Genomic DNA, 12,061 nt, shown 5'->3' with positions numbered 1-12,061 from the left:
CTGTCACTGCGATTATTGTAATTATGTAGTATCACAAAAGTGCTAAATATTAGTAAATCAGATACATGGCCTTTGGTTATGCTTGATACTGGCACATTGAATACACATATCACTTTTAAAGTCTATGTTACAATCATGTTGCCTTATAATAAACAATAGTAATCTCGTTTTCAAAGTGCCCAGCCATAATACTCATTCTAGGCATCAATACAACAAGTCATCAATTGAAATACTCTTTTAAAATGTTCTAAAATTAAGACAAATCCAGGATTACAGATGCAAATATACTGTACAAGTGGTGCTCCAACTATCTGTTCATGCCCTAGGCTCCAATGGTCCCATAATCTTTGCTTTAAGAGAGTAGGTTGCTGGATCCTCAGTAAAATACCAGGACATGGCATCTGGAATGTTATAGGCTTTACAAGTTAAACCCCAAACCTTGAACTTATTCCACTTACCAAGAAGCAGTCAGTGCAGAAGGCAAAGCAGTGGTTAGACAGAATCACCTCTGCCCATCCCTGACAGTGACTATGCAGCTACATTCTGTACTAAATGCAGACAATGGAAGAGCCTGTTTTGAAAGCCCATAATCAAATGCATTGCAGGAATCCAGCTTTCATATCCAAAAGGTATGTGTCACCATTGTCCAGTCAACATGTGATAGATCAGGTGATATCCTTATGGTGGCAAAAGTCAGGCCTAACTTGAAGACTAATGACTGTCATGAAGTTAGCATGTTCTGTGTAAGCAATAATCATTTTCAGTGTCTAGAGAGCTGTTGTAGCCAGATGAAGGATACAGATCCCTTTTAAGTATCCTATTGGCAATATTGATCATGACTTTCTTGTACTGTTGACGTAAAAGAGAATAAACAAATGGATCTGATGCAGCCTTACTGTAGGTGAGGCACTTGCTTACAATTCCCCAGTAGTAGTTTATGGTAACAAAAGGAAGAAGCTCTATCAACCTGTTAAACATTAACAAAGAGGAAAAGCTGAATGTTACATCGACACAAGCAAACCGTTCAACTCACATTTTCAGGAATAATAGCATCTTAAGAATTAATTTTTATACTGTGCAGCATCTGAGGGATGATCCTGCAGTCATTGCACAGGTAAATTTATGGGAGATTTTCCTGAGTAAGGACAGCCATGAGGAGGAAAAAGTGCTTTAACTATATATTTAAGCACTGAGGCCTTGTATACAAAGAAGTGTAGCAACTTATTGCAAAACTTCTGCTTAATTCTACTTGGTGAGCTGTCCTAGTAATTGGCAATATATTCAAGTTCTCAGTGCTGTCTGACAAGGTATTGCCTTCCTGACTCCTCCTGTCTCCCTAGACAAGCTGTAGAAAGGCATGTAATATGTACTATAGTATATGGAGCTATATATTAATATATCCTTACTTAATGATATTGTGAAATGTAATGTATGAAGAGAGAATACATGATGCATTGGTGTGATATAAAGCACCTCAAGATAATACACATTGTCTCATGGACATTTACTCTCCTTCTCGATCATTCAGACTACTTCCCCTCTCTTTTGCAATCACAAGATATCCATGTGCAAACTACTACAATTGCTTACTTGGAAAAGTGAAATTAGGAAAGTATTTATGCATTTTAACTGTCTGTTAATGTTATTTAGCAGATGGAAACAAGCAAGAGATGTTATTGCTATGTGACCAGCTACCTGCCTTTAGACCACCAACATGTGCTCTGTGAATAACCAGTAGTCACTGACCCCAGTTTTAGAATCTTGGGCATAAAGATTTATCAGCATGACTTTGATATGGGTGCATTAATCATGAGTAAGGCTGCGAGTCTATCATGGATGTCATGGAAGTCATGAATTCCGTGACTTTCCGGGATCTGCATGACTTCTGTAGTGGCTGGTGCGGCTGACCCAGGGACTGCCTGAGCAACTCGGCTGGCCCCCGAGCCAGCTGCTCTGACTACTGCTGGAGCAGTCTCAGACCATGGCACCCCTCCCCCACAGCAGCAGCAGGAGTTTGGGTGTGTTAGGGGGCTCAGGGCTGAGGCAGAGGGTTGGGCTTGGGGTGCGGGAGGGGGTGAGGGCTCTTCCAGGAAGAAGCAACATGTCCCTCCCTTGGCTCCTAGGCGGAGGTGTGGCTTGGCAGCTCCGCATGCTGCCTCCACCTGCAGGCACCGCCTCCGGAGCTCCTATTGGCCGTGGGTCCCTGCCAACTCTCTCCTCATCCCCAGCAGCAGTGGGGGTCCCAGGCCGCTCCCCCAGAGCACGTGCAGTGCCCCCGGGGTGCCCCCCCAAAAGCACCTGCAGCACGTCTGGGACAACCCCTGCCCCAGAGCACCCAAGTTTTAGTCAGGGGTATATAGTACAGTCATGAATAGGTCACAGGCTGTGAATTTTTGTTTACTGCCTGTGACCTGTCCACAACTTTTACTAAAAATACCCGTGACTAAAACATAGCCTTAATCATGAGTGGTGAAACTATAACTGCGTTAAGAAGGTCATCTCAAATGAGCGACAATAAACTGCATACAGTACACCGTACTATAACATCATGTATTCTGCGTATGTCACATCTGCTACTGAAAAACTCTTTGAATAGAGTGGAGAGGTTTCTTTACAAAATTATTTGTACAATTTTTCATATCTATTTACCCACAAAGCCTTAATTACCATGGGGCCAACTGCACAGAGCTCAGAAGACACCATAAATACCTTTGAGAATGACCTAACCTAGCTTTTCTATACATTAAAATGTAATGACTTCAAAGTGTGATATCCCAGACATTCCCAGAGCTAGGAATGAGCTATTGGTCTCTTTGGGAAGCTTGGGATTTCCCTTTTCTTGTAGTTCAAAACTCCCATTTTTTAGGGCTGAAGAATATTGGATTTTAAAGTTATATTCCTATAAAACCTGGCACACATCCAGGACTGAATCTTGCCCATCCTGAGCCTCAGATAGGTGAAATACTGCAGCAAATTCCACAGCTGTGTGTGTGCATAGGGTGTGGAGGGAAGAACACTTCTCTGGCAAGTGAATTTAAAGAAGGTAGATGCTCCAGTGCTTGGAATGTTAGAACAAGCCTCAGGGAGATGGATTAATGACAGAAAGCAAGCAAGGAAGTCAAAAAGTGCATTATAAATAAGAGTATCATGTGGATCTGCAATTTATCACATGGTACCTCAGTTTATCCTATCTTAGATATCACCTCCACATATGGCATATATGCTTGATCTGTACAAAATGAATATTTTTGTAGAACACTGTCAAACAGAAGATCTGTATATATAGATATACTTGAGTGTGTATGTGTATTATATGGTAGATTGTGGTCCCAATCCTAATCTAAAGTAAATGGAAAAACTCCCTTTGACCTCATTGAGATAAAGGGGAGTATCCCATTAATAGCAATGCTGTTATATCAAGGATGAACTTCATCCATTGGGTTTAGTCCCAACAGACAGAATTTATTGTTGATTTCCAAAATCTCATTAACATTTCTTCAGATAGGGGCAAATCCTGATCTCAGAGCATAGCCTGAGTAGCCAGGCCATGTGCTGGGGAATCCTCTATCCCAGAGCATCCATGAAGACTCTTCTAACTAAAAGGATGGCGTGGTCTCTGTGAACCCGACACAGCCCATCAAGTAGGGAAAGAACAGAAGGCCTGCATGGCAACAAATACTCCAGCCCTACCCCAACTTTACCCCCTGGCCTAACCCTGTAAGGAGCCCTCATAGATGCCTACATAGCCCTCCCCAAATCCTTTCCATTCTGCTGCCCTCTGAGGCCATGGGAGCAGGGACAGAATTCACCCCTTGATAAGTTTATTTTAACTTTCTCTCTACTGACATATGCAGTGTCACTTAATGCATTAAGAAAATGCATTAGCTGACATTTACAAAACACCTTGTCTGAGGAATGCAGTGGCTTTTTGTTTCAATTGTTTATGGGAAATATTTCAGAATTAAAGAGTGTCTGGAGGCCAGAATGTGCTGAACAGGGTATAATACAGCCTGAATGAAGATGGCAGAATTCATCCTTTGCTTGGTATAAAGTTATAGCTTGATGGTCACAATAATGAACAGAAAATGACTCATAAGATACTGAACATTAATCAATTAACCTTTTAACTTTCTGGTGTCAAGTTAATATTTGTAACAATTCTTCCAAAAGAAGAGGAAATGCAGCTGTCTAGCCAATCAGACAAGAACCTTTCAACTAATAAAAAAGTGAAATACTAAAAAGTGTCATCTCAAAAGTTAAAACATAGCTTTCCTTGGTCCAGCTGTACCACTGAAGGCAAGTGTGGTAGGAACAGGGTGAGGAAAGATGATAGAATATGTCCCTAATTATGCAAAACCAGCATATCAAACTCAAGATTTTCAAAAGTTAGTAGTATTTTGGGTGCCTCAGTGTTTGGGTCTCCTATCTGATGTGTCTTCAGAGGGCCTGATTGTAAGAATATAGATGCTCAACACTTTCTGAAAATCAGGCCCCTTCAAGGTATCATAAATTGGTCACCCCAAAAATTCAGATTCCCACAAAAACTAGTCACTTTTGAAAATCATGACTCAGGTTCAGCCATGGTAAAAATAATGGGCTTACATCAGTTGGTGTACATCAGTTTAGCTCCATTGGCTTCTACCCTGCAGATTTACACCAACTGAAGATCTAGTCTGCTGACATTTTAACCAACCTCTGATTTAAACTGGATATTTCTTAGTGTTCAGGAGCTGACTCTTCCTGGAAAACTATCCTGTACCACTGAAGTTAGTGGGAGTTTTGCCACTGACTTCCATGGGCACAGGATCAAACTCTAGATTATTTCATCAATGATATTTCCAGGCATAGAAACTATGGGCCAGATCATCAGCTGGTGCAAATCTTTGTGGCTCCATTTAAGTCAATGAGCTTCAACCTTTGGACTATAATAAGGGATGTGCTGATGATAAGCCAAACTGCTAAAAAAAAACCAATGACATGTGATGAACTCCTGGTTCCAGTCCTAAAAGCCCACTCTTTCTGGAAGAGGCATCTATACCTTGTTGTAAAAAACAAACAAAAAGATCTTATAAGACTGCAAAGTCTCATATTACTTTATCAGTTTACCAATAAATCTATTTTAGGATGATTTGGCTCCCTGTGTTTATATGTTATATATGCCTATACAAATCCATGGTATGCCCACATCTTGAATACTGCATGCAGATGTGGTCGCCACAAAAAAGATATATTGGAATTGGAAAAGGTTCAGAAAAGGGCAACAAAAATGATTAGGGTATAGAACAGCTTCTGTATGAGGAGAGATTAATAAGACAGGGACTTTTCAGCTCGGAAAAGAGGTGAATAAGGGGGGATATGATAGAGGTCTATAAAATCATGAGTGGTAAATGAGACAGTAAATAAGGAAATGTTATTTACTCCGTCTCATAATACAAAAACGAGGGGCCACCAAATGAAATTAATAGGTAGCAGGTTTAAAACAAACACAAGAAAGTATTTTTTCATGCAACATACTGTCAACTTCTGGAACTCCTTGCCAGAGTGTGTTGTGAAGGCCAATACTATAACAGGGTTCAAAAGGGAGCTAGATAGATTCATGGAAGGTAGGTCCAACAATGGCTATTGCTAGGATGGGCAGGAATGGTGTACCTAGCCTCTGTTTGCCAGAAGCTGGGATTGGGTGACAGGGCATGGATCACTTGATGATAACTGTCTGTTCATTCCCCTTGGGGCATCTGCCATTGGCACCTGTCAGAGGACAGGATACTGGGCTTGATGGACCTTTGGTCTGACCTAGTATGGTTGTTCTTATGTTCATATTTCCCCAAATTTATCACCCTTGGTCCAACCCAGTATCCCTAATGACTTTTAGGAAGGTTTGTTTGTTTATTGCTATCATCTCAATGTCTTTTTGCTGTCCCAGGAATCTTGGGGTAGCTTATTCTTGATGACATATTGCCCCCTAAGGCTCCCGGAAGAGGCAGGGAGTACTAACCTGGTGATAATGTAAGGAGCAAAGCAGATCACGAAAGACCCTATAAAAATACTGATTTTCTTAGTAGCCCGCTGCCGCCTCCTTTTCTGCTCATTAACACAACGCTGTTTCACGCTGAAAAGGGAAAATAACAATCACTGCGTTAAGACAAGAAGCGAGGAGACTCTTGAGCCAAGAGTAAAGTCAGCCATGGAGACTCGGTCTCAGGTGCGGGAACTTGGCAAATGAAGGGTATGAGACCGAACAAAAGCCCAGAACCCACCAACCCTCTGGATACTGTTAGCGACATAAACCCTGCATGCGTATCAGCTACATGAGGGACTCAGCCGTTCAGTATCCTGGCTTTTCTGGGAACCTTCGCTTCCCGTTTAAACAAAGCTGCCTATCAATATAGAGCCACAGGCTCTGACACTGAATGAACAGCTGAATTCATTAAACAGCTTTTGAAGTTTGAAAAGAAACGCTGTACCAGAAGGGGTCATCATATCTGCAGGACATGAATTAAGACGTCAAAAGGTGCTCAGAAAAGCAAGACATGGGTTTGGGTCCTTAATGAAGGGGGTGATTTAAAAAAAAATGAACACATCGAATTAACATACACACACACACACACACATTACCTGGGATGGATATCTACCAGCAAAACCAGCGTTTGCATTGTAATAATGTCTATCCTTTTGCAGTGGAACCTGGCCACTTTAAACACCTTTAAGTAGGTGAAACACAGTATCACCAGGGAGAGCATGAAACTGGTGGCGTGAAACACGATGGTGAACACGGTAAACCTCCTCCTCTCCGTCTCTTCTCTCAGGTGCAAGGTGCAAGAGGCGTACACGTTGCTGTAATCTACCCAAGAGAAAAACAGCGAGACCAAAGGGAAGGTCAAGGAATGAATCCAGGAATAGCTCATCAGAATCACGGCGTCTTTGTACCGCATCTTGCTGGTGTAACTCAAGGGGAACACCACGGCAATCCACTTGTCTATGCTGAGGGCTGCCATGCTCAGCATGGTGTTGGAGGTGAGGAAAGTTTCCAGGAAGCCCACCGCTTTGCAGATGCAGTCACCGACGGGCGGCTGGTTTCTCAGGATCCCCAGCAAAGTGAAGGGCATGTTTAAGACCGTCAGGAGCAGGTTGCAGAAGGACAAGTTCACCAGGAAGACCCCGGGGACTTGCTTGCGGAGCTCGGTACTGTAGATGAAGCATAGCAGCACCAGGAGGTTGGACAGCAGAGAAATCACCAGCACCAGCACCAGGAAGAAAGCCAAGAGAACTCCTGCCAAGTCCATTTCTTACCAGGTGGCCATGCGCCCCTTGGTGAGCAGAAGGCAGGCTTCAGAGACGGAGCGGCAAGGGGACATGGCAGGTGCCTCTCGGGGGGACTTCCGGAGATCCGCCGGCATGTTGGTGGAGACTCCGGGAGGATCTGAAGCTCCGGCTGCCAGAAAGCACAAGCGACCGGCCCGCCCGGCGCTGTCCAGGGTCCTGAAACGAGCCCACCCTCTGCCCAGGTCCCACCCGACCTGCCCGCTTCAAACCGCAGGCAGAAGTTCCTCCCTTCCCCTTCCCCTTCCCCGACCGACCGACCGACCCGACCCCGGCCCCAGGGGGGAGGCGCCTGCTCAGCTCCCAGCGAGCCCCTCCGGCGTCTCCTCGGCCGCTCGGCAACTCCGGTGCTCAGCCCCTGAAATAGTCAAACCGCCCCAGCCTCCCGGGGTGACTCATGCGCAGACGAGGAGCGCGGAGCAGCCTTGCCTCCCTTCTTCGCTCGGCCCCGAGCAGCGGGGAGAGCCGCCGGCCGCCAAGGGCGAGACAAACTTCCCGCTGGCGCGCGGCAGGGGCGGGGTCCGTGCAGCCAGCTGCCAACCGGTTATCAATCCTTCGGCGATTGACGGCGCGCATTCATCGCTGGCAAGCTGCCTGGTGCTTTGCAAGCCACGCCAGTATACTAGGAGTTATGATGCCCGTGAGGGTGAGGCGGTTACTTTATTTAGTCTTATTTGGGGGGTGGGGTGGGGAGGGGGGTGGCTGTCGCAAACCTGGCCCCCGTGTCCCATAGCAGGTTCCCCCCTGCTCATTTGGAGTGATGTATTCTCTGGCACCGTTTCCCCTACCGCCTCAAAGAGCCCACGGGTGCAGTCAGCATTCAGGGACGGGGATCATCTCCCATGGCGCATCACCAGAGCAAAGAAATCCACCAGTGGGCAGTATTAATGTACCGCACAGCCTGCTAGCCCTGGACTAACCCTTCTATTAAACCTGCAGACCCTGCTGGCTAAAGAAGGGATGGGCCCAAGGCTGTGATAGCACTTTCAGTAGACACCTAAGGTCTCTCGGAAACCACTTTCAAATCAAATTGTTAACAGAAGAACATAAGAATAACCCTACTGGGTCAGACCAAAGGTCCATCCAGCCCAGTATCCCTGTCTACCGACAGTGCCCAATGCCAGCTGCCCCAGAGGGAGTGAACCTAACAGGTAATGATCTTGTGATCTCTCTCCTGCCATCCATCTCCATCCTCTGACAAATAGAGGCTAGGGACACCATTCCTTACCCATCCTGGCTAATAGCCATTAATGGACTTAACCTCCATGAATTTATCTAGTTCTCTTTTAAACCCTGTTATTGTCCTAGCCTTCACAACCTCCTCAGGCAAGGAGTTCCACATGTTGACTGTGCTGAGTGAAGAAGAACTTCCTTTTATTTGTTCTAAACCTGCTACCCATTAATTTCATTTGGTGGCCCCTAGTTCTTATGGGAACAAATAAATAACTTTTCCTTATTCACTTTCTCCACACCACTCATGATTTTATATACCTCTATCAGATCCCCCCTTAGTCTCCTCTTTTCCAAGCTGAAAAGTCTAGCCTCTTTAATCTCTCCTCATATGGGACCCGTTCCAAACCCCTAATCATTTTAGTTGCCCTTTTCTAAACCTTTTCTAATGCCAGTATATCTTTTTTGAGATGAGGGGACCACACCTGTACGCAGTATTCAAGATGTGGGCGTACCATGGATTTATATATGGGCAATAAGATATTCTCCATCTTATTCTCTATCCCATTTTTAATGATTCCTAACATCCCGTTTGCTTTTTTGACTGCTGCTGCACACTGCGTGGATGTCTTTAGAGAACTATCCACGATGACACCAAGATCTTTCTCCTGATTAGTTTTAGCTAAATTAGCCCCCATCATACTGTATGTATAGTTGGCATTATTTTTTCCAATGTGCATTACTTTACATTTATCCACATTAAATTTAGTTTGCCATTTTGTTACCTAATCACTTAGTTTTGTGAGATCTTTTTGAAGTTCTTCACAGACTGCTTTGGTTCTTAACTATCTTGAGCAGTTTAGCATCATCTGCAAACTTTGCCACCTCTCTGTTTACCCTTTTCTCCAGATCATTTATGAATAGGTTGAATAGGACTGGTCCTAGGACTGACGGTTGGGGAACACCACTAGTTACCCCTCTCCATTCTGAAAATTTAGCATTTATTCCTACCCTTTGTTCCCTGTCTTTTAACCAGTTCTCAATCCATGAAAAGATCTTCCCTCTCATCCCATGACTACTTAATTTACGTAAGAGCCTTTGATGAGGGACCTTGTCAAAGGCTTTCTGGAAATCTAAGTACACTATGTCCACTGGATCCCCCTTGTCCACATGTTTGTGGACCCCCCCCAAAGAACTCTAATAGATTAGTAAGTCATGATCTGCCTTTACAGAAACCATACTGACTTTTGCGCAACAATTTATGTTCTTCTATGTGTCTGACAATTTTATTCTTTACTATTGTTTCAACTAATTTGCCCGGTACTCCCTTAGCATTTCATCGTCGCTATCACTGTCCTGGTCAGGTGGTCGATAATAGATCCCTACTGTTATATTCTTATTAGAGCATGGAATTACTATCCATAAAGATTCTATGGAACATATGGATTCATTTAAGATTTTTATTTCATTTGATTCTACATTTTCTTTCACATATAGTGCCCCCCCACCCACCCCACCCCACCCGCACGACCTGTTCTGTCCTACCAATATCTTTTGTACCCTGGAATGATTGTGTCCCATTGATTGTCCTCACTCCATCAGCTTTCTGTGGTGCCTATTATATCAATATCCTCCTTTAACATGAGGCACTCTAGTTCACCCATCTTATTATTTAGACTTCTAGCATTTGTGTACAAGCACTGTAAAAACTTGTCACTGTTTATTTGTCTGCCCTTTTCTGATGTGTCAGATTCTTTATGTGAATGTTTCTAATCTGATCTGGCCCATGCTTTATCCTCTTTCATCCTCTCCTCCTGACTAAAACCTAGAGACTCTCTATCAATAGACTCTCCTCTAAGAGAAGTCTCTGTCCGATCCACGTGCACCTCTGCAGTCATCGGCTTTCCCCATCTCTTAGTTTAAAAACTGCTCTGCAACCTTTTTAATGTTAAGTTCCTGCAGCCTGGATCCACTCTGGTATAGGTGGAGCCCACCCTTCCTGTATAGGCTCCCCCATCCCAAACGTTTCCCCAGTTCCTAATAAATCTAAACCCCTCCTCTCTACACCATCGTCTCATTCATCCATTGGGACTCTGATACTCTGCCTGCCTACCTGGCCCTGAGGGTGGAACTGGAAGCATTTCTGAGAATGCCACCATAGAGGTCCTGGATTTCATTCTCTTTCCTAGCAGCCTAAATTTGGCCTCCAGGACGTCTCTCCTACCCTTCCCTATGTCATTGGTACCTACATGTACCACGACCACCAGCTTCTTCCCAGCACTACACATAAGTCTATCTAGATGCCTCAAGAGATCCACAACCTTCGCACCAGGCAGGCAAGTCACCACATGGTTCTCCTGGTCATCACAAGCACAGCTATCTATGTTTCTAACTATCGAATCTCCCATTACTAACACCTGCCTTTTCCTAATGACTGAAGTTCCCTCCCCCGGAAAGGTAACCTCAGTGCGAGAGGATACCTCATCGTCATCTGGAAGGAGGGTCCCAACTATGGGAAGGTTTCACTCTATTCCCATTGACTGCTCTCCTTCTCTGGGCCTTTCATCCTGCTTAATGGCACAGGGGCTGTCTGACTGGAAGTGGGACAAATCTACAGTGTCCCAGAAAGCCTCATCAACATACCTCTCTGCCTCCCTTAGCTCCTCCAGTTCCATCACCCTGGTCTCCAAAGCCCGTGCACCGTCTGAGGGCCAGGAGCTACTTGTACAGAATGCAAAAATACGTCACCCACCCACAGGGCAGGTAATCATACATGCTACACTGAGTGCAATAAACAGGATAGCCCCTTCTTTGCAGCTGGGCTTCTGCCTGCATTTTCTCCTACAGTTACCTAGGTTAAGGATAGGGTTTTTGTTTAAATCAAGAAGTTCTGATTATAGTTTAGTGTAAAGGTTTTAAAGAATGGCAAGTGTACCTTGCCCCCTTCCCACTTCCCTTCCAAACTCCCTCTCAAAACTCCCTGTTAGTGGCCCCTGGTTGCAAAGCTCCCTGGTCACTTGCTCACTGCTTTATAAAGCCCTGGCCTCCTTGATAGCCCTGCCCCATGACTAAGGGTATGTCTACACTACGGAATAAGGTCGAATTTCTAGAAGTCGTTTTTTTAGAAATCGGTTTTATGCATTCGAGTGTGTGTGTCCCCACAGAAAATGCTCTAAGTGCATTAACTTGGCGGAGTGCTTCCACAGTACCGAAGCTAGAGTCGGCTTCCGGAGCATTGCACTGTGGGTAGCTATCCCACAGTTCCCGCAGTCTCCGCTGCCCATTGGAATTCTGGGTTGAGATCCCAATGCCTGATGGGGCTAAAACATTATCGCGGGTGGTCCTGGGTACATATTGTCAGGCCCCCCTTCCCTCCCTCCCTCCGTGAAAGCAAGGGCAGACAATCGTTTCGCGCCTTTTTTCCTGAGTTGCCTGTGCAGATGCCATATCACAGCAAGCATGGAGCCCGCTCAGGTAACCATCACCGTATGTCTCCTGGGTGCTGGCAGACGTGGTACTGCATTGCTACACAGCAGCAGATGGTGCAGTACGACTGGTAGCCGTCCTCGTC

The 12,061-nt window shown here is 45.0% G+C and overlaps 1 protein-coding gene across 1 annotated transcript; it reads right to left on the bottom strand.

Annotated features, from left to right (window-relative positions):
• Positions 1-253: 253 nt before the first annotated feature.
• On the bottom strand, positions 254-7,381 carry GPR78 (G protein-coupled receptor 78). The gene is made up of 3 exons (XM_084625458.1): positions 6,616-7,381; positions 5,996-6,109; positions 254-967 (listed from the first exon to the last, which is right to left on the bottom strand). Exons 1-3 carry the CDS (start codon positions 7,281-7,283, stop codon positions 730-732), a joined length of 1,020 nt encoding a protein of 339 aa, XP_084481584.1. The 5' UTR covers positions 7,284-7,381; the 3' UTR covers positions 254-729.
• Positions 7,382-12,061: the final 4,680 nt, after the last annotated feature.

Source organism: Lepidochelys olivacea (assembly GCF_965140295.1).
Source record: "Lepidochelys olivacea isolate rLepOli2 genome assembly, chromosome: 4".
Taxonomy (NCBI): Eukaryota; Metazoa; Chordata; order Testudines; family Cheloniidae; genus Lepidochelys; species Lepidochelys olivacea.
Note: the sequence above shows the minus strand (reverse complement) of the source record. Positions and strands in the feature narration are given on the sequence as shown.

Excerpts from the sequence above, each read along its gene's own strand:
- GPR78 (XM_084625458.1), bottom strand. The coding sequence starts at position 7,283 with ATGGACTTGGCAGGAGTTCTCTTGGCTTTCTTCCTGGTGCTGGTGCTG. Across the intron at positions 6,110-6,615 it reads CTGGTAGATATCCATCCCAG|CGTGAAACAGCGTTGTGTTA; the intron begins GTAATGTGTGTG and ends TTCCCTTTTCAG. Across the intron at positions 968-5,995 it reads GCTCCTTACATTATCACCAG|GTTGATAGAGCTTCTTCCTT; the intron begins GTTAGTACTCCC and ends AATGTTTAACAG.